At 39.7% G+C, this 21,162-nt stretch overlaps 1 protein-coding gene across 1 annotated transcript; it reads left to right on the forward strand.

The window, feature by feature from the left end:
• Nucleotides 1–307: 307 nt before the first annotated feature.
• LOC309823167 (uncharacterized protein NECTIN3-AS1-like) lies at nucleotides 308–1,189 on the forward strand (the record flags this gene model as incomplete). The annotated part of the gene is made up of 2 exons (XM_082655325.1): nucleotides 308–457; nucleotides 884–1,189. 2 exons carry the CDS (start codon nucleotides 308–310, stop codon nucleotides 1,187–1,189), a joined length of 456 nt encoding a protein of 151 aa, XP_082511451.1.
• Between the last annotated feature and the right edge of the window lie 19,973 nt (nucleotides 1,190–21,162).

Consider the following 21,162-nt stretch of genomic DNA (forward strand, 5'->3'; position numbering starts at 1 on the left):
CATAGTGGGTCAAAAAAAAACCCTAGATGAGAGAGGTTGGGAATCTCCAGCCTGCATCCCAAACCATGTCGCTGATGACTTGAGCATATCACCAGATACTCAAGATACAGAGGATAGATTCCACCCATGGGAGAATGACCCTCTGAAGAGAAGTTTGGAATTATCATCAGAGCCATGGGAGGGGACATCTGGAAGTCATGTGGGTGATGTTTCATAAGATCCTGTCAGGCCTCCAGTCCAGAAGAGAAAGCTAGATCCACTTCCAAAAAAACATAGACATCTTAGAAAGGTCATAAGGACAAAGAGAATGAGAAAGAGGAAGAGGAAAGTGGAGACCCACTGCCCTGACATTCTTCCAACGCCTTTGTTACCACCACAAAGTGAAGAAGATGAGGTGGTAGATAAAAAGATGACCCTACTCAGTGCCAAGGAAAGTGATCCTGACCTTCCCAATGAGGTAGGGATGAGGCATGGGGTAGAAAAATTCTGGGCTTGCCACACACACACCAAGCATATACCCAAACGTATAATGGCTCAATACTCTAAAAATGTATTTCTTTCCCAAATAACAATTCTAAGTGGTTCCAGGATGGAGGCTGAAGGAAGAGGACGTGGGTACCACAAAGGCATTCAGTGATCCAGGCTGATGGTGCCTCTGCCAACCTCAGCATGCAGTTTCCATGGGGGATCCTGCGTTACTCCAGAAGGGAAAATAACGACAACTCTTCACCTGGGGTGGGAGGAGCTGGGGATAAGGAACTTGAGAAACAAACTAGGATCCTTGGGCCCAGATAGAGTATGAAAGAACTGGTTCTGAAGGTCAGGTTCTTTCTGTATAGTGCATTTGCATTGAGGGCTTTTAAACGTTTTCTTCTACTTGCAGGACAGATTACAGAGTCAGCAGGATGAAGGTACCTGTATGATGCATCAGGAATGTCAGATCCAGCCATGTGAGCTCTCAGTGTCCCAGGAGCTCAGGCCCTCTTCTCCTGCAGTGACATCCTTGGCATCACCACCACTCTGTCTTCGTTGTTTTTTAAGCTGTGTCTGCCAGACGTTCTCAAGGTCTAGGAAGAGGAAATCTCCTGGAGGAGAGGGCACCAGGCAAGCTGAGACAGGAGGTGATGCTAAGGCTCTGAGACCTGGTCTGCTGAGGGTTCTAGGCAAAAACAAAGTACAGCCTCACTGAAGTCTGTAGAGTCTGTAGCCAGTTGAAATTAATTTAGGTTTCCCTTGTGTTTAGTTTAATAGTTTTCTCTGTGTCATTGTTCCTGTTAGTTGAGCTCTTGTCTGTCTAAAAGAGCTGCTTTTAAGTTGAGATCCTCAAGCCTAAAGAGGTAGTAAAAGCAAAGTAACTTTGAGGCTTTTAATACCGTGCCCAGGAGTGGGATTGCTTCTTACTTCCTCCCATTAGACTGAAGTAGGATTCACTCTGGAGCAGTGGTTCCCAAATTCATGCATATTTCACTCATGTATTTAGTTGGCTTAATTTTCACTAACTTCCCTGAGGATGGAAGTTGTACAGTTTCATCATTTTGAGTAATGTCTCCTGATATCTATCACCAAGTAGAGATTTCTTATGCCCAGCTCCTCTCATTTTTTCTTTTTAACCTTTAGCTGGAGATTCATTTTGCATTCTTCATTTTCAGTACTTCATTGAAATTCTGCCACTTTCTACTTGATTTGGCTATGCCAAATCAGCGGGTGGTGGTGATTACTGTTCTTTCACATGATGCCACAATTACTCTCCCATCTCTAAGCATTGTTTCATTTTCTTTTTCTTACTTGTTAGTAAGATACCTGGCTTCTGAAGTGTGCCTGCGGTGTTCTCTCTGTATTGAAAACATAGTCACACTAGGTAATGCTCCTTCCTTGGCATTCTTTAGCCAGACTCTGACAGAATCCTGAGTTCTTCTGAGAATCCCAAATACAATAAGTACTTTAAAAAAAAGTTCTAGATCATTTCACTTCCCCCTTGTTCTGGTATGCTGGGTTAATCCTCTTCCCAGGATAGAAAATAAGAGTTTAAATTAATCTTATACCCTCCTAGGAGGAGGGAGTAGGTTTAAGAAGAGTTTGAGAGTTTCTCTGTAACTTTAATTACCTATTGTTATTTCCTACTTGTCCCAGTTTCCCAACTCATATAAGATTAATAAATAAAAGTAGAAATATCAATAAGTGTGTAAAGGATCTGCATAGGAAGGAAGTTGTATATTTTCTTGCTTCCTTAAGACTGACCTTGATGGTTACTATATTGGAATTAGAGAAGATGACCAATATGTTTGTCTTGTTCTTTTCTCTCCTACAACAGGGCTTTGTACTGTTGAGAGAATGTAGTTGGAAAGGGAATAGAATGAATTGCAAGAGCAGTGGCAAAGATCCTTAAGACTCCCTTGGAGGTAATTGGTAAAAATTGACCTTGAAGAAGTCTTTTGTGTTATGGTGTGTTGACGATTTCAAATTAGAATTAGGAATTTTGCTAAATGTCATACTCAGTGCCTGGAGTAAAATGGGGCCCATTTCTAAATCAGTCATGCTTTGAAACCTTTATTTTTTTTAAAAAGTCATTGATTTCCTGTTTTAGAAAGTATGGAGTTTTAATAGAGTTAATAGACCGTTGGAAATGGGCTCAAGCTATTACATGAATTTCAAATTATCCAAACTATATTTATGTGCATGTTTTCTCAATTTAATACAGGCAAGGCATAATGTACATAAAGTCTTGAGTCATAGAGCCTATTATTAAAGGCTCAAAGGAAGGTAGATGTTAGTGTTGCTATTAATACTTTAGTACCGTTATTGTTTCTTATCATAAGATGTTTCAGGATGAGCTGTTTTATCATAGAAAAACTATCAATTGGAGCCTAGTTTGCCATATCTCCAACCCGTCTCCCATACTGATTTTCACATAAGGTTTATTTACTCCAAATTTAGAGGACAGGTTTCAGATAAGGAAAGATCTGTATAAGCACTTAGTTTTGAAACTCTTTTGCTCATGTGTCTTGACCCCTTGCTCACAAACAGGAGAAAGGGTGTCCACCTCTCTTCTGACGCATTTGTAAATGAGGAAGTGCATGATCTCTGGTTTCAGATTTTGTGTTGCTTTTTTTTTTTTACAAGTAATAAACTTTATTAGAAGTTGAGTATCTGTTAATTAGCAGGCAGCTATATAACTTAACTATAAAGCCACTACAACTCAAACATTGTAGCATTACTACATGAATGAACACATATACAAATTATACAGAAAAGAATATCCACAAATAGTTCTAAGTATGTCTGGGAAGTTTGATTGTGACAAAGTCAAGGTATAATCTTTAAAATTGATGCCTAGAAAACTACACACCCATTTAAAACTAAAGTCTGTACCTCACACTACATACCAAAATAAGTTAAACCAGTTGCACATGTAAGAAGCTTGCAAGATGCCACTTTATCCTAACAAGATGTGTCTTTTACAAATGTTTTCTCCCACTCTGTGGCTTGTCTTTTCATTATCTTTTTTTTTTTACAGGTTTCTTCTTTTATTGATTAAAATTTAATACATATTAGATGAATAAGTTCACACGGTTTTCCTTGACAGTGGCTATTATCCTCACGTTATGTAGGATGCAATGGGCGCATTAACCATGACCTTCTTTACCCAAGAACAAATGACCATAGTTAAGAAGCCAAAATTTCTGGCTTTCAAAACATGTATTCTTGTTGTAAAGATAATGGAACATTTTTTTAAACAAACTAAAAAAAAAAATCACTTATTAATCCAAATCTCCATCCCCAGCCCCCAGTACAATAATAGCCTTGGTCTTTTGTCTTCCACTCCAGATGCTGGTGTCTAGGTCTTGCTCTTTCCCAGTTGTGGTTTATGTTCCACTGCAACACAAGCAGTTTTCTAAGTCTGCAGATGGTGGAAGACTCAAGGAGGTTTTTTCTCTACAGCTTTATCAGCACTGATGAAATACTGGCAGGGAGAAGAGATGGGAGCTTCAACTCTTTCCAAAGAAAGAAAGTTTAGGGAAAGAGGGGTAATTCACATTTGGAAGATTAGAGGATAAAAGAAAGTCTATTTTCTTAGATGAAAAAGGGTTGATAGTCATAAATGGTTTCTGCAGGTTCTCATGTTTGTGAAGAGCCTTGTGTATCCACTCACTCCTCCATGCCATCTCCTCATGTACAGTCTTCAAAAAGAGATGAAACTTGCCCACAGTGATCTAGAAGTCAAGGTCCCAAATAAATTCTCACACTGATGGTTCTGACAAGCACCAAACAAAAGGAATTAAGATAGTACAGGTAGCAGACAAATAGCAATAGAAAATGAGTTAGGCAGTGATCCAATAATTTCTTGTTGATTTTAGTCCTTTGCTTATAAAGAAAATTAACATAAAGTGTTTATTTTTATTTTTTTATATCTTTATTGGAGTATGATTGCTTTACAATGGTGTGTTAGTTTCTGCTTTATAACAAAGTGAATCAGTTATACATATACATATGTTCCCATATCTCTTCCCTCTTGTGTCTCCCTCCCTCCCACCCTCCCTATCCCACCCCTCCAGGCCGTCACAAAGCACCAAGCTGATCTCCCTGTGCTATGCCGCTGCTTCCCACTAGCTATCTACCTTACGTTTGGTAGTGTATATATGTCCATGCCTCTCTCTCTCTTTGTCACAGCTCACCCTTCCCCCTCCCCATATCCTCAAGTCCATTCTCTAGTAGGTCTGTGTCTTTATTCCTGTCTTACCCCTAGGTTCTTCATGACATTTTTTTTCTTAAATTCCATATATATGTGTTAGCATACGGTATTTGTCTTTTTCTTTCTGACTTACTTCACTCTGTATGACAGACTCTAGGTCCATCCACCTCATTACAAATAGCTCAATTTTGTTTCTTTTTATGGCTGAGTAATATTCCATTGTATATATGTGCCACATCTTCTTTATCCATTCATCCGATGATGGACACTAGGTTGCTTCCATGTCCTGGCTATTATAAATAGAGCTGCAATGAACATTTTGGTACATGACTCTTTTTGAATTATGGTTTTCTCAAGGTATATGCCCAGTAGTGGGATTGCTGGGTCATATGGTAGTTCTATTTGTAGTTTTTTAAGGAACCTCCATACTGTTCTCCATAGTGGCTGTACCAATTCACATTCCCACGAGCAGTGCAGGAGTGTTCCCTTTTCTCCACACCCTCTCCAGCATTTATTGTTTCTAGATCTTTTGATGATGGCCCTTCTGACTGGTATGAGATGATATCTTATTGTAGTTTTGATTTGCATTTCTCTAATGATTAATGATACTGACCATTCTTTCATCTGTTTGTTGGCAGTCTGTATATCCATTTTGGAGAAATGTCTATTTAGGTCTTCTGCCCATTTTTGGATTGGGTTGTTTGTTTTTTTGTTATTGAGCTGCATGAGCTGCTTATAAATTTTGGAGATTAATCCTTTGTTAGTTGCTTTGTTTGCAAATATTTTCTCCCATTCTGAGGGTTTTCTTTTGGTCTTGCTTATGGTTTCCTTTGCTGTGCAAAAGCTTTGAAGTTTCATTAGGTCTCATTTGTTTATTTTTGTTTTTATTTCCATTTCTCTAGGAGGTGGGTCAAAAAGGATCTTGCTGTGATTTATGTCATAGAGTGTTCTGCCTATATTTTCCTCTAAGAGTTTGATAGTTTCTGACCTTACATTTAGGTCTTTAATCCATTTTGAGCTTATTTTTGTGTATGGTATTAGGGAGTGATCTAATCTCATACTTTTACATGTATCTGTCCAGTTTTCCCAGCACCACTTATTGAAGAGGCTGTCCTTTCTCCACTGTACATTCCTGCCTCCTTTATCAAAGATAAGGTGACCATATGTGCATGGGTTTATCTCTGGGCTTTCTATCCTGGTCCATTGATCTATCTTTCTGTTTTTGTGCCAGTACCATACTGTCTTGAATACTGTAGCTTTGTAGTATTGTCTAAAGTCAGGGAGCCTGATTCCTCCAGATCCGTTTTTCGTTCTCAAGATTGCTTTGGCTATTCGGGGTCTTTTGTGTTTCCATACAAATTGTGAAATTTTTTGTTCTAGTTCTGTGAAAATTACCAGGGGTAGTTTGATAGGGATTGTATTGAATCTGTAGATTGCTTTGGGTAGTAGAGTCATTTTCACAATGTTGATTCTTCCTATCCAAGAACATGGTATATCTCTCCATCTATTTGTATCATCTTTAATTTCTTTCATTGATGTCTTATAATTTTCTGCAGACAGGTCTTTTGTCTCCTTAGGTAGGTTTATTCCGAGGTATTTTATTCTGTTTGTTGCAATGGTAAATGGGAGTGTTTTCTTGATTTCACTTTTAGATTTTTCATCATTAGTGTTTAGGAATGCCAGAGATTTCTGTGCGTTAATTTTGTATCCTGCTACTTTACCTAATTCATTAATTAGCTCTAGTAGTTTTCTGGTAGCCTCTTTAGGATTCTCCATGTATAATATCATGTCATCTGCAAACAGTGACAGCTTTACTTCTTCTTTTCCGATTAGGATTCCTTTGATTTCCTTTTCTTCTCTGACTGCTGTGGCTAAAACTTCCAAAACTATGTTGAATAAGAGTGGTTAGAGTGAGCAACCTTGTCTTGGTCCTGATCTTAGCGGAAATGCTTTCAGTTTTTCATCATTGAGGACAATGTTGGCTGTGGGTTTGTCATATATGGCCTTTATTATGTTGAGGAAAGTTCCCTCTATGCCTACTTTCTGCTGGGTTTTTATCATAAATGGGTGTTGAATTTTGTTGAAAGCTTTCTCTGCATCTATTGAGATGATCATATGGTTTTTCTCCTTCAATTTGTTAATATGGTGTATCACGTTGATTGATTTACGTATATTGAAGAATCCTTGCATTCCTGGAATAAACCCCACTTGATCATGGTGTATGATCCTTTTAATGTGCTGTTGGATTCTGTCTGCTAGTATTTTGTTGAGGAGTTTTGCATGTATGTTCCATCAGTGATATGGGCCTATAGTTTTCTTTCTTTGTGGCATCTTTGTCTGGTTTTGGTATCAAGGTGATGATGGCCTTGTAGAATGAGTTTGGGATTCTTCCTCCCTCTGCTATATTTTGGAAGAGTTTGAGAAGGATAGGTGTTAGCTCTTCTCTAAATGCTTGATAGAATTCGCCTGTGAAGCCATCTGGTCCTGGGCTTTTGTTTGTTGGAAGATTTTTAATCCCAGTTTCAATTTCAGTGCTTGTGATTGGTCTGTGCATATTTTCTATTTCTTCCTGATTCAGTCTTGGCAGGTTGTGCACTTCTAAGAATTTGTCCATTTCTTCCAGGTTGTCCATTTTATTGGCATAGAGTTGCTTGTAGTAATCTCTCATGATCTTTTGTATTTCTGCAGTGTCAGGTGTTACTTCTCCTTTTTCATTTCTAATTCTGTTGATTTGAGTCTTCTCCCATTTTTTCTTGATGAGTCTGGCTAATGGTTTATCAATTTTGTTTATCTTCTCAAAGAATCATCTTTCAGTTTTATTGATCTTTGCTATCGTTTCCTTCATTTCTTTTTCATTTATTTCTGATCTGATTTTTATGATTTCTTTCCTTCTGCTAGCTTTGGGGTTCTTTTGTTCTTCTTTCTCTAATTGCTTGAGGTGCAAGGTTAGGTTGTTTATTCTAGATGTTTCCTGCTTCTTAAGGTAGGATTGTATTGCTATAAACTACCGTCTTAGAACTGCTTTTGCTGCATCCCATAGGTTTTGGGTCGTAGTGTCTCCATTGTTATTTGTTTCTAGGTTTTTTTTTTTTTTTTTTTTTTTTTTTTTTTTTTTTTGCAGTATGCCGGCCCCTCACTGTTGTGGCCTCTCCCATTGCGGAGCACAGGCTCCGGACGCGCAGGCTCAGCGGCCATGGCTCACGGGCCCAGCCGCTCCGCGGCATGTGGGATCCTCCCGGACCGGGGCACGAACCCGCGTCCCCTGCATCGGCAGGCGGACTCTCAACCACTGCGCCACCAGGGAAGCCCTGTTTCTAGGTATTTTTTGATTTCCTCTTTGATTTCTTCAGTGATCACTTCGTTATTAAGTAGTGTATTGTTTAGCCTCCATGTCTTTGTATTTTTTACAGATCTTTTCCTGTAATTGATATCTAGTCTCATAGCGTTGTGGTCAGAAAAGATGCTTGATACGATTTCAATTTTCTGAAATTTACCAAGGCTTTATTCGTAACCCAAGATATGATCTATCCTGGAGAATGTTCCATGGGCAGTTGAGAAAAATGTGTATTCTGTTGTTTTTGGATGGAATGTCCTATAAATATCAATTAAGTCCTTCTTGTTTAATATATCATTTAAAGCTTGTGTTTCCTTATTTATTTTCATTTTGGATGATCTGTCCATTGGTGAAAGTGGGGTGTTAAAGTCCCATACTATGAATGTGTTACTGTCAAATTCCCCTTTTATGGCTGTTAGTATTTGCCTTATGTATTGAGGTGCTCCTATGTTGGGTGCATAAATATTTACAATTGTTATATCTTCTTCTTGGATCGATCCCTTGATCATTATGTAGTGTCCTTCGTTGTCTCTTCTAACAGTCTTTATTTTAAAGTCTATTTTGTCTGATATGAGAAGTGCTACTCCAGCTTTCTTTTGGTTTCCATTTGCATGGAATATCTTTTTCCATTCCCTTACTTTCAGTCTGTATGTGTCTCTAGGTCTGAGGTGGGTCTCTTGTAGACAGCCTATATATGGGTCTTGTATTTGTATCCATTCAGCCAATGTGTGTCTTTTGGTGGGAGCATTTAGTCCATTTACATTTAAGGTAATTATCAATATGTATGTTCCTATTCCCATTTTCTTAATTGTTTTGGGTTCGATATTGTAGGTCTTTTCCTTCTCTTGTGTTTCTTGCCTAGAGAAGTTCCTTTAGCATTTGTTGTAAAGCTGGTTTGGTGGTGCTGAACTCTCTCAGCTTTTGCTTGTCTGTGAAGGTTTTAATTTCTCCATCAAACCTGAATGAGATCCTTGCTGGGTAGAGTAATCTTGGTTGCAGGTTTTTCTCCTTCATCACTTTAAATATGTCCTGTCACTCCCTTCTGGCTTGTAGAGTTTCTGCTGAAAGATCAGCTGTTAACCTTATGGGGATTCCCTTGTGTGTTATTTGTTGTTTTTCCCTTGCTGCTTTTAATGTGTTTTCTTTGTATTTAATTTTGACAGTTTGATTAATATGTGTCTTGGCGTATTTCTCCTTGGATTTATCCTGTATGGGACTCTGTGCTTCCTGGACTTGATCAACTATTTCCTTGCCCATATTAGGGAAGTTTTCAACTATAATCTCTTCAAATATTTTCTCAGTCCTTTTCTTTTTCTCTTCTTCTTCTGGAACCCCTATAATTCGAATGTTGGTGTGCTGAATGTTGTCCCAGAGGTCTCTGAGACTGTCCTCAGTTCTTTTCATTGTTTTTTCTTTATTCAGCTCTGCAGTAGTTATTTCCACTATTTTATCTTCCAGGTCACTTATCCCTTCTTCTGCCTCAGTTATTCTGCTATTGATCCCATCTAGAGTATTTTTAATTTCATTTATTGTGTTGTTCATCATTGCTTGTTTCATCTTTAGTTCTTCTAGGTCCTTGTTAAATGTTTCTTGCATTTTGTCTATTCTATTTCCAAGATTTTGGGTCATCTTTGCTATCATTATTCTGACTTCTTTTCCAGGTAGACTGCCTATTTCCTCTTCATTTGTTAGGTCTGGTGGGTTTTTATCTTGCTCCTTCATCTGCTGTGTGTTTTTCTGTCTTCTCATTTTGCTTATTTTACTGTGTTTGGGGTCTCCTTTTTGAAGGCTGCAGGTTCGTAGTTCCTGTTGTTTTGCGTGTCTGTCCCCGGTGGCTAAAGTTGGTTCAGTGGGTTGTGTAGGCTTCCTGGTGGAGGGGAGTAGTGCCTGTGTTCTGGTGGATGAGGCTGGATCTTGTCTTTCTGGTTGGCAGGTCCATGTCTGGTGGTGTGTTTTGGGGTGTCTGTGGACTTATTATGATTTTAGGCAGCCTCTCTGCTAATGGGTGGGGTTGTGTTCCTGTCTTGCTAGTTGTTTGGCATAGGGTGTCCAGCACTGTAGCTTGCTGGTCATTGGGTGAAGCTGGGTGCTGGTGTTGAGATGGAGATCTGTGGGAGATTTTCGCTGTTTGGTATTATGTGGAGCTGGGAGGTCTCTTGTGGACCAGCGTCCTGAAGTTGGCTCTCCCACCTCAGAGACACAGCACTGACTCTTGACTGCAGCTCCAGAAGCCTTTCATCCACACAGCTCAGAATAAAAGGGAGAAAAAGTAGAAAGAAAGAATTAGTTGAAGAAAGAAAGAAAGAAAGAAAGAAAGAAAGAAAGAAAGAAAGAAAGAAAGAAAGAAGGAAAGAAAGAAACAAAGGAGGGAGGGAGGGAGGAAGGAAGGAGGGAAGGAAGGGAAAAAAGAAAGAAAGAAAGAAGATAAAGTAAAATAAAGTAAGATAAAGTAAAATAAAGTTATTAAAATAAAAAGTAATTATTAAGAAAAAAAATGGACGGATAGAACCCTAGGACAAATGGTCGAAGCAAAGCTATAAAGACAAAATCTCACACAGAAGCATACACATACATACTCACAAAAAGAGGAAAAGAGGAAAAAATCATAAATCTTGCTCTCAAAGTCCACCTCCTCAATTTGGGATGATTCATTGTCTAAAGGACGGAAGGAAGGAAGGAAGGAAAGAAAGAAAGAAAGAAGGAAAGAAAGAAAGAAAGAAAGAAAGAAAATAAAGTGAGATAAAATAAAATAAATGTATTAAAATAAAAAATAATTATAAAGAAAAAAATTAAAACAAAAAAGACCCGGACAGATAGAACGCTAGGAGACATGGTGGAAGCAAAGCTATACAGACAAGATCTCACACAAAAGCATACACATGCACACTCACAAAAAGAGGAAAAGGGGAAAAAATCATAAATCTTGCTCTCAAAGTGCACCTCCTCAGTTTGGGATGATTCGTTGTCTATTCATATATTCCACAGATGCAGGGTACCTCAAGTTGATTGTGGAGCTTTAATCCGCTGCCTCTGAGGCTGCTGGGAGAGATATTCCTTTCTCTTCTTTGTTCTCACAGCTCCTGGGACTCAGCTTTGGATTTGGCCCCGCCTCTGCATGTAGGTCGCTGGAGGGCGTCTGTTCTTCGCTCAGACAGGATGGGGTTAAAGGAGCAGCTGCTTCGGGGACTCTGGCTCATTCAGGCCGGGGGGAGGGAGGGGTACGGAGTGCGGGGTGAGCCTGCGGCGGCAGAGGCCACCATGACGTTGCACCAGCCTGAGGCGCGCCGTGCGTTCTCCCGGGGAAGTTGTCCCTGGATCCCGGGACCCTGGCAGTGGCGGGCTGCACAGGCTCCCCGGAAGGGGGTTGTGGACAGTGACCTGTGCTCGCACAAAGGCTTCTTGGTGGCGGCAGCAGCAGCCTTAGCGTCTTATGCCCGTCTCTGGGGTCCGTGATTTTAGCTGCGGCTCGCACCCGTCTCTGGAGCTCCTTTAAGCAGCGCTCTTAATCCCCTCTCCTCGCGCACCAGGAAACAAAGAGGTAAGAAGAAGTCTCTTGCCTCTTTGGCAGGTCCAGCGTTTTCCCCGGACTCCTTACCGGTTAGCCGTGGAGCACTAACCCCTTCAGGCTGTGTTCACGCCGCCAACCCCAGTCCTCTCCCTGGGATCCGACCGAAGCCCGAGCCTCAGCTCCCAGCCCCGCCCGCCCTGGTGGGTGAGCAGACAAGCCTCTCGAGCTGGTGAGTGCCGGTCGCCACCGATCCTCTGTGTGGGAACCTCTCCGCTTTGCCCTCTGCACCCCTGTTGCTGCGCTCTCCTCTGCGACTCCGAAGCTTTCGCCCTCTGCCACCCGCAGTCTCCGCCCGCAAAGGGGCTTCCTAGTGTGTGGAAACCTTTCCTCCTTCACAGCTCCCTCCCACTGGTGCAGGTACCGTCCCTATCCTTTTGTCTCTGTTTATTCTTTTTTTCTTTTTCCCTACCCAGGTACGTGGGGAGTTTCTTGCCTTTTGGTAGGTCTGAGGTCTTCTGCCAGCATTCAGTAGGTGTTCTGTAGGAGTTGTTCCACGTGTAGATGTATTTCTGGTATATCTGTGGGGAGGAAGGTGATCTCTGCGTCTTACTCTTCCGCCATCTTCCCCTCGTCCCGTCTTTTTGGTTTGAATTATTAGACATGGTTTATGGCTTAATAAAGTTGCTTTTATTAAATATATTTAGAAAGTTAGTACAACTGTATCAAAGTAAAAAGAAATTAAAAAATAAAATCTACTATTATTGATGAGAGATAAAGCTTAGGGGTCATTTTTTAAAATTGTTTTCCAGCAAGGCAGATAAACATATTATAAATGTGTTGTAAACAGAAATAATTGACAAGTATAAAAATGATCATATTTAATGTGTTTAGTTCCCTATTTTTTCATGGGAGTTCTAAGAACTAGGTAGGTGGCAGGTGTACTTATTGCTATAGATCAATTAAGTTGAGATTAAGCGGGTCAATTAAACTTTTCCAGTGATTTTCCTAAGTTCACTCATTAAATCTGATAGGGAATCATAATACAAGTTCTTTAAACAGATTATTTAACCACAAATCTATGGTTTTCTTTTCTATATGTGATTGCTTTTGCTCTGTTCTTGTTCCAGCATGCCATATGAAATACTTCCTGCTAACCATTTTGTTTTTTTCACCTTGTCCTCACATTACTGCCCAAATTCCAACTAATGTCATCTTTACTTACCTGGAAAATTTTAACATGAAAAAACTCTGGCTGATGTAAAGTTGTACAAAGAACAAACACAGACTGTAAGTAACTGATTTACTTATTAAAATGAGTTTTGACAGAAAAAGTAGAAATTGTCTAGCCCCACCCTCCTATTTATCCAAGGAACCTGAAACACAGGTAGCTCTCTCAAGATGACATAGCTGGTTAGGGGCAAAGCTAAAACAAGTAATAGCTAATAGATTAAATATTGTACTTTTTATGTATCATCTATGATCTTCAGGCAGTCTGTGTATGGTTGATATTAATATTTTCATTTTAAAGATGAGATAATTTAAGTTCATAAAGGTCCCAGAACTTGATAAGTCTTGATGTGAAATCCAGACCCAGGTTTATTAGTCTCCAAAGCCTATACTCATTACATTCTACCTCTCAGTATTATAATATTATAAAATCTCTTTGTTTCTAGTCTAACTCTGTAATGTCAAGAACAGGCAGTTTTTTTTATTTGCCAGAATTTAGATTTTTAACCTTTATACATCTGCAATAAAAATAGTCCAATAAAAAGAGTCTAATTAATATGACTGTTTTTTTTCCAGGTAAAATTTCTATATTTGGTAGTAAATAATAAAATAGTTAACCTAAGTATCATTGATAAAAGAAAACTGCAGTATAATATAAACAAAGTTTTAATCATTACAACCAATTAAGCTTAGACAATTACTTAACTGAAAAACAATCAAGGGAAAAAGGGATAGTACACAATCAAAGCAGGGCCCTTCACTTGACAGGGTCACAAGATAAAGCACAGCAAAGGTGAATTATGTCCCACAGAGAGCTAATAGACTTGAGAGTGTTTCTAACCCATTTTCAGGTGAATGATTTGGGACGTGGGTAGCAGAGAGATAGGCTCTTCTGCGTAACCCAGTGACCCTTGAAATAAGTGAGTATACTCCTGCTAATGAACTCCAGGCTTTAAATAGGAAATTTGAATTTTCTCACGCCTTAAAACATTCTTTTCATTCTGATTTGACAAGACCTCTTTCAAGACAAAAGGAAAGAACAACAAAACTGGAAGATTCAAGCCACTGGACTGTGTGGCCAAGGAATGTTGTTCTTCATTTTTTCAAATTCAAGTCGTGAGGACAGCTGTTGTACATGGGAGATCAGCTTGGTACAGATTTCTTGTACTACATTCTGTCAACTATAAAGAATTGCAGCTCTGCTCCCATCGTGGAAGCTCTGTGATAGACTGTCTCAGACACATGGTTAAAACCCTCCTGGTTCACAGTGCTAGAGGAAGTAAGTCTTTGACTAGGATCCTTGTTCCGCCTCTCCCCACCAACCCCCGTGCCTTAGAATCAGTCCTGCAGTTGGTAAGAGACTCAAGGAAGACTATTTTATTAGAGGAACACTATTTTTATAAAGGTTTATAGTCTACATGAGGACAAAACCCAGAACAGATTAAAAGAATCTTTAAATAAGTTACATAATTTTGGATAAATTCAGAATTCTGGGATTCTATTAGAAATGATTTCTAATGTAAACTTCTTTCCTGGTCGTAATCACCATTCTGATTCTTGGATGCCTGTGAAAATACACAGCTCTGGCTCATTACAATGGTAGCCCTTCTGGTGAGCAGGACAATAGATCCATTCACAGAGAGTGATGAAACAGTAACTGGGATTTTTAATAACTGCTGTGAGAAATAGCCCCTTAATGTCTGTCCCTTTTCTTGAAAGAAAGAAGAATTATAATGACTGTAAAAATAAGGAAAATAGTATATTTCAATCAGCATTTAGTACCAAAACTTCTACTTGGCCTGTGATGCTCAATAAGAATCTCTGGATAAAAATTATGTATAGAAGATAATAGATCCCATATGGTTATCCCATAACCCCTTTCCTAAAAGCTACCATTCGTCTTAATTTAAAATTTGGTTTCATTTTAAAATTAAAATTATGAAGCAAAGGTCTATATCTAACTCTGTAAGTTGTCTAATTCTACCTGTTACATAATAAGTAGTTGGGAAATATCTGCCTGAATCTGGATTTAAAAGTTGAAAAATTTAAATACTGAACCCTGGTTTTGCCATTTGCTATTGTGTAACTTTGGCTATTTATTTAAACTCATTAATCTTTGGTCTCCTCGTCTAAAAATGGAAGATAGTAACACCCCAAAGGTGTTTTTGAGGACTTCATGAGATAATATCTCTGAAAAAGTCTAGTGACTGTTTTGTAGTAGAAAGCTTTTGACATGGTAATGTTTATTGAATTCTTAGAAAACAAAACAAAACATTAACTTCACTAAGTGCTGTACAAGGGTAAGCAATGCATGGCAATCTTTACTTCTCAGAGCTAAGTCCATTTCTGGGGGTACCACGTGGAGCAAATAGTTTTCATATTTCTTTAATCCCAATTTGAGTGTCTCTTGAGAAAATTTTTATCTCAGAATTTAAGTCAAAACCCCTTTATTGTTAAAATCTGTGAAATCAATATTAGTTCAGCCTTTATTCTTTTTTTTGGTTTGTTCTTTTATTGGGGAATAGTTGTGTTACAATGTTGTGTTAGTTTCCGATGTATAGCAAAGTGAAGTAGAGTTCCCTGTGCTATATAGCAGGTTCTCATTAATTATCTATTTTATATATATTAGTGTATATATGTCAATCCCAATATCCCAATTCATTCCCCCACTTTCCCGCCTTGGTGGCCATACGTTTGTTCTCTACACCTGTGTCTGTATTTCTGCCTTGCAAACTGGTTCATCTGTACCATTTTTCTAGACTCCACATATATGCATTAATATACGATATTTGTTTTTCTCTTTCTGACTTACTTCACTCTGTATGACACTCTCTAGGTCCATCCACGTCTCTACAAATGACCCAATTTTGTTCCCTTTTATGGCTGAGTAATATTCTATTGTATAGATGTACCACATCTTCTTTATCCATTCGTCTGTTGGTGGACATTTAGGTTGCTTCCATGTCCTGGCTATTGTAAATAGTGCTGCAGTGGACATTGGGGTGTATGTGTCTTTTTTAAAAAAAATAATTTATTTTATTTATTTACCTTTGGCTTTGTTGGATCTTCGTTGCTGCACACGGGCTTTCTCTAGTTGTGGCAAGTGGGGGCTACTCTTTATTGTGGTGTGCGGGCTTCTCATTGCAGTGACTTCTCTTGCTGTGGAGCACGGGCTCTGGGCACGTGAGCTTCAATAGTTGTGGCATGCGGGCTCATGGGCTCTAGAGCGCAGGCTCAGTAGTTGTGGTGCATGGGCTTAGCTGCTCCGCGGCATGTGGGATCTTCCTGGACCAGGGATCGAACCTATGTTCCCTGCATTGGCAGGCGGATTCTTAACCACTGCGCCACCAGGGAAGTCCTGCATGTGTCTTTCTGAATTATGGTCTTTTCTGGGTATATGCCCAGTAGTGGGATTGCTGGGTCGTGTGGTAATTGTATTTTTGGTTTTTTAAGGAACCTCCATACTGTTCTCCGTAGTGACTATATCAATTTACATTCCCACCAACAATGCAAGAGGGTTCCTTTTTCTCCACACCCTTTCCAGCATTTATGATTTGTAGATTTTCTGATGATGCCCATTCTAACTGGTGTGAAGTGATGCCTCATTGTAGTTTTGATTTGCATTTCTCTGATAATTAGTGATGTTGAGCATCTTTTCATGTGCCTCTTGAGGGCCTTTATTCTTTCTGGTAGGGCTGCATGGATACTCATCTAGTCATAAACTGGTTTAATGCAACATCTTTTTTTATAAGTCATTAACATTTTCTAAGAAAACTTCATTGTAAAGACAGTTTATTCAATGGCTGTTATAGAGTGATGGTTCTTAATTTTTCTGCTTAAACCCTCCTAAATGATAGGAGATATCCTGTCAATAACAATACTTCACTATAGCAATGATTATTGAATGTTTAATGAAATGATGATAGAGACACCTACCAGCTATATTAGAATTCTGGAGACATTATCATTGGGAAAAGTGCCCCCTCCCCTGTATTTTATCTTTTTTTTTTTTTTTTTTTGCGATACGCGGGCCTCTCACTGCTGTGGCCTCTCCCGTTGCAGAGCACAGGCTCCGAACGCGCAGGCTCAGCGGCCATGGCTCACGGGCCCAGCCGCTCCGCGGCATGCGGGATCTTCCCGGACCGGGGCACAAACCCGTGTCCCCTGCATCAGCAGGCGGACTCCCAACCGCTGCGCCACCAGGGAAGCCCCCCTCCCCTGTATTTTAATAACTTCCTTTACCATTTCCTTTATCTATCTGTTGAATGTTACTACAAGACTGACTGTGTAAAGGACCATTAGATTCCAGTGATTGTGATCTGAAATTTTATTTTGTTCTACTCAATAAGCATATATGGAACATATGTGCCTAAGCTGAAGCTATTTTATCTCAAAGTAAAGCAAAGGAAACATACATAAAAAGTAGAAGAACCTGTCTGTCCTATCAACTAATTTTCAGACTGTTCAGAGAAAATAAGACAAGCACTCACACTGTGACTACCAAACGATATTAAAAGCATCCAAATGAGCTTAAGAGAGCATTTGACAATGTTTAAGTAAGAACTGATAGGATGCCTTGTATTGGAAGGATATTGCAAGGTGGAATATAGGAGATGCCATCTTTGAATAGGTAAATTTTGACCTGAATTTGAGGGAAGAATATGGGCTAGATTTTATCCAGTCCCACAGCCAAACAAGTTAAAATTACTTTACTGGATGGAGTCCTGGAGGCTGGATGGAGCCAGAGCACCAGGTGTGACCAGATACAATAGAAAGCTGGCAGAAATGGTGAAGCCATTACAGACGAGTCCTTTGTTCAAGGGTAGGCAGTTTAAAAGATGGGTCAGGAACAGAAGACAGAGCTACAAAGTTAGGCCCTGAGTAAAGGCAGTAATGGTACAGAGGCAGTCACAAAAGAGAGAATAAAGAGGGTCTACGACGTTTACCTGAACAGTAGAAAGGGCTATGGTGTGTTGGTCATGAAGCATTTTGGGGGGAAGGTCCTCTCCAAAGGAAAACAGGGTGGATAACATTGAAGGAGATGAAAGTGGATGATTCAGATCAAGGACATCATGAAGAAAGACACAAATGTGGCATTATTAGGTCATATATGGGGGACATGGAGTAGCTTAGAAATGTGTGGTGGAAAGTAATGAGAAATAAGATGGGGCCATTTGAACCCCATTATTGTATTCTATACTTGGCTCTGATTCATAGTTCAGAGAGAGCCATTGTAAATTCTTGATCTTCTCTAAGGAGGTAACATTGCCCAAGTTAGCAAGCCTAAGAAGGAGCAAGTGTGGGAGTGGAGATGTGTAAGGGCATTAACCTAAATTCAGCAATGACCTCTAAGAATATGTTGTTTGGTTAGCTGCTTTCTACTATACATCTGGGCTAGATGATTGCCTCTTTTTCACCACTTGCTTACAAATAATATATAACTTTTTAAAAGTTTTTTTGATGTGGACCTTTTTTTTTTGTCTTTATTGAATTTGTTACAATATTGCTTCTGTTTTATTTTTTGGCCACAAGGCATGTGGGATCTTAGCTCCCTGACCAGAGATCGAACCTGCACTCCCTGTGCATTGGAAGGCAAAGTCTTAACCACTGGACCACCAGGGAAGTCCCACAAATAATATATTTTTGTAAGAATGGTAGATAAAATTAATGCTTACGAAGGAACCCTTATGTGAAAACACATAGTAGTTTGTATTATGAAGAATGTAGAAAATCATGATCTGACTTAGGTTTCACATTCTGCATTAGTCAAAAATTAAACATAATACATTTGGTGGAAACGTCTAAATGCTTATTCATAAGGTAATGTTACTGACCCTCCAGAGCTCGTCTCCAGGAAGGGTCCTTCTGTCCAGTGTCTCTGGTGCGAATAGAAGGAGATGGAGTTCAGTTCAGAAACAAAGGAAAGCTTTATTCTTGGGTCAGAGAATGGAGAAGTGCGAGCTCTCTCGCTCTTAAGCACAGGCTCTCCTGACAGGCTTGGGGGCGGGAATGCTTTATAGAGATCCCCTCAGCGGGGAGGGGGCAGAGTTCTCACCCGTTGGTGAGAGGTGTGTTGCCCTCGCTGCAGATCGCAGTGCGGGCACAACGTCTCTGCACGTGACCCGCCACCGCCACACTGAATTGCAGTGTGGAGCACAGCACTTCTGCACGCAGTCGCTGAGCTGAGGTGAGGGCACGGCAGTTGCACACGAGGAACTCAGGGCGGAAGAACCGGGTGCAAGGCCTCTGCACGCGGCATTCTATAAGCAAGTGAAATGAGACTAAGCACAAAGGGAAAGAAAAGGTTAGACTTTATTTTATTATCTAGTTTCTATTTTTATTTCCTGGGAATTGTTAATGGGCTTTGCTGGTGACAGCAACAGAGTGGTACAACCTAGTATTTGAGAATCCCACTGCAGACAGAGCCTGGGTTCAATTCCTGGTTTTACCACTTAGTAACTATATACCTCAAATTCCTTTTTTTTTTTGTGCCCTGATTTGCTCATCTGAAAAGAATAATTATACTTCATCATAGAGCTTTGGTGAGAATTAAATGAGGTAACACATTTAAAGAACTTAGAACTTGGCACACAAAGTGCAAGCTCAACAAATATGCATCTGTTGTCATCAGATGGGCAGGATCCTTTTTAAAGTACTGATTTGCATGGGAAGAGGTGTTAAGGTTTCAAAGGGAGAGGATTGTATGAGGTCCCTGGGGAGTCTGACCCTAAATGTAGAGGCTCCCAGCCTCACCAGACATTCTGAGCATGGCTCATCACCACACCTAAAGAGATTCTCTGTGTTAAGATAGTTACTACGTGACTATAGGGTATTTTTCTTAGCATCTAATTGTGAAGGAGTCTAATTAATCCTTTATCCCCAGTGCTCAGCACAGTGCCAAGCACAGTAAGTACACGATAACTTCTCAGTAAATGTCTGTCAAGTGAATGAGTGAACAATTCACTGAAGAACAGAATTTCAGTATATGCAAAATTAAATGTGCCATTCACACAAACAACATTTTGTTTCTCTCTCAGATAGCTTTTGCAGTGTTTGGCACTGAAGACAACCCTCAGATCATGACACGTAGTGGGAGATCCCCCAAAGGGACTGAGTATGAAGTTTTCATCAGTTAAGTGGGATGGAGCATGGGATCAGCTTTAGGCTGATTAAAAAAATAGATTCAGAACTGCTATATTCAGTGATTAAGAAGAACTAATGCATTCCTCTTTCCAGCAGTCTCAGTTCTTTGCTTTAAAATGCACACGTGCACACAAACACACTTGCACAGGCACAAAACACAAATATAGCACAGTTACAATATCCCTTTATTAATTTGGGTTGTGTTGTATAACAAGCTACCTCAAAACTTAGCAGTTTAAAACAATGACATACATTTAGTTCATGAATCTGCAAGTTGGTCAGGGTTTGGCAGGGAAGTCTCTTCTTGTTCTATGCAGTGTAGCTGGGGCAGCTCTATTTTTGACTGAAGGTTTCATATCCAAGATGGTACACTCACATAATTGACAAATTATTGCTGTCTGTCATCTGCTTGCCCAGCCATGCTGTGGGCCAAGGGCCGAAGTTCCTTTCCACATGGGGTCTCTTCATAGACTGTCATCCATCGCAGCATGGTGGCTGTGATCCAAGAGTGAGCTTCCCAAGAGAACCAGGTAGATGCTAGGTTTCATGATCTAGTCTCAGAAAGCAGGTAATGTCAATTCTATATAGACCACCAGATTCAAAGAAATATAGACACTCCCCATAACACCCCCTACCCCACCCCGCCCCACCCCCCAAGCTCCAGAGGAGGAGTGTCAATGTCACATTGTAAGAAGAGTGTGTGGCATGGGAGATCTTGTTGTGGTCTCCTTGGAGAAAGTATGGTTAATGCTTAGAGAAATGCTAATTCAAGTTTTGAAGGTCCCAAAGTGACAAGAATATTCTGGTATGTAGGAAATATTTTCTAGAAGAGTCATACTCAAATGGAGAAGACATTTTTGTTGAGATTTGGAAAAGACAGTTTTAATTACATGTAAGTTGTGCCATGGTACTTACCTTTGAAGAAAGTTCCCAACGGTATGAATAGGACAAAGGGAAGGGGACGTTAGCTGGCTTAGGTAATTTAGCATGAAGAGCTGAGTGTCAACAATTTAAAAACTAAAGTTAGGAGTCCTCACCTTGTCCTGTTGATGCCAGTGGAAATTCTTTTTTTTTAATTGAAATATAGTTGATGTACAATATTATGTTAGTTTCGGGTGTACTATATAGGGATTTGATATTTGCATACCTCATGAAATGATTACCATAAGTCTAGTTACCATCTGTCCCCATACAAAGTTATTACAATATTATTGACCACATTCCTTATGCTGTATATCACATCCCTGTGACTTATTTATT

This window comes from Grampus griseus (assembly GCF_964374135.1).
Source record: "Grampus griseus genome assembly, chromosome: 5".
NCBI classification, from domain to species: domain Eukaryota; kingdom Metazoa; phylum Chordata; class Mammalia; order Artiodactyla; family Delphinidae; genus Grampus; species Grampus griseus.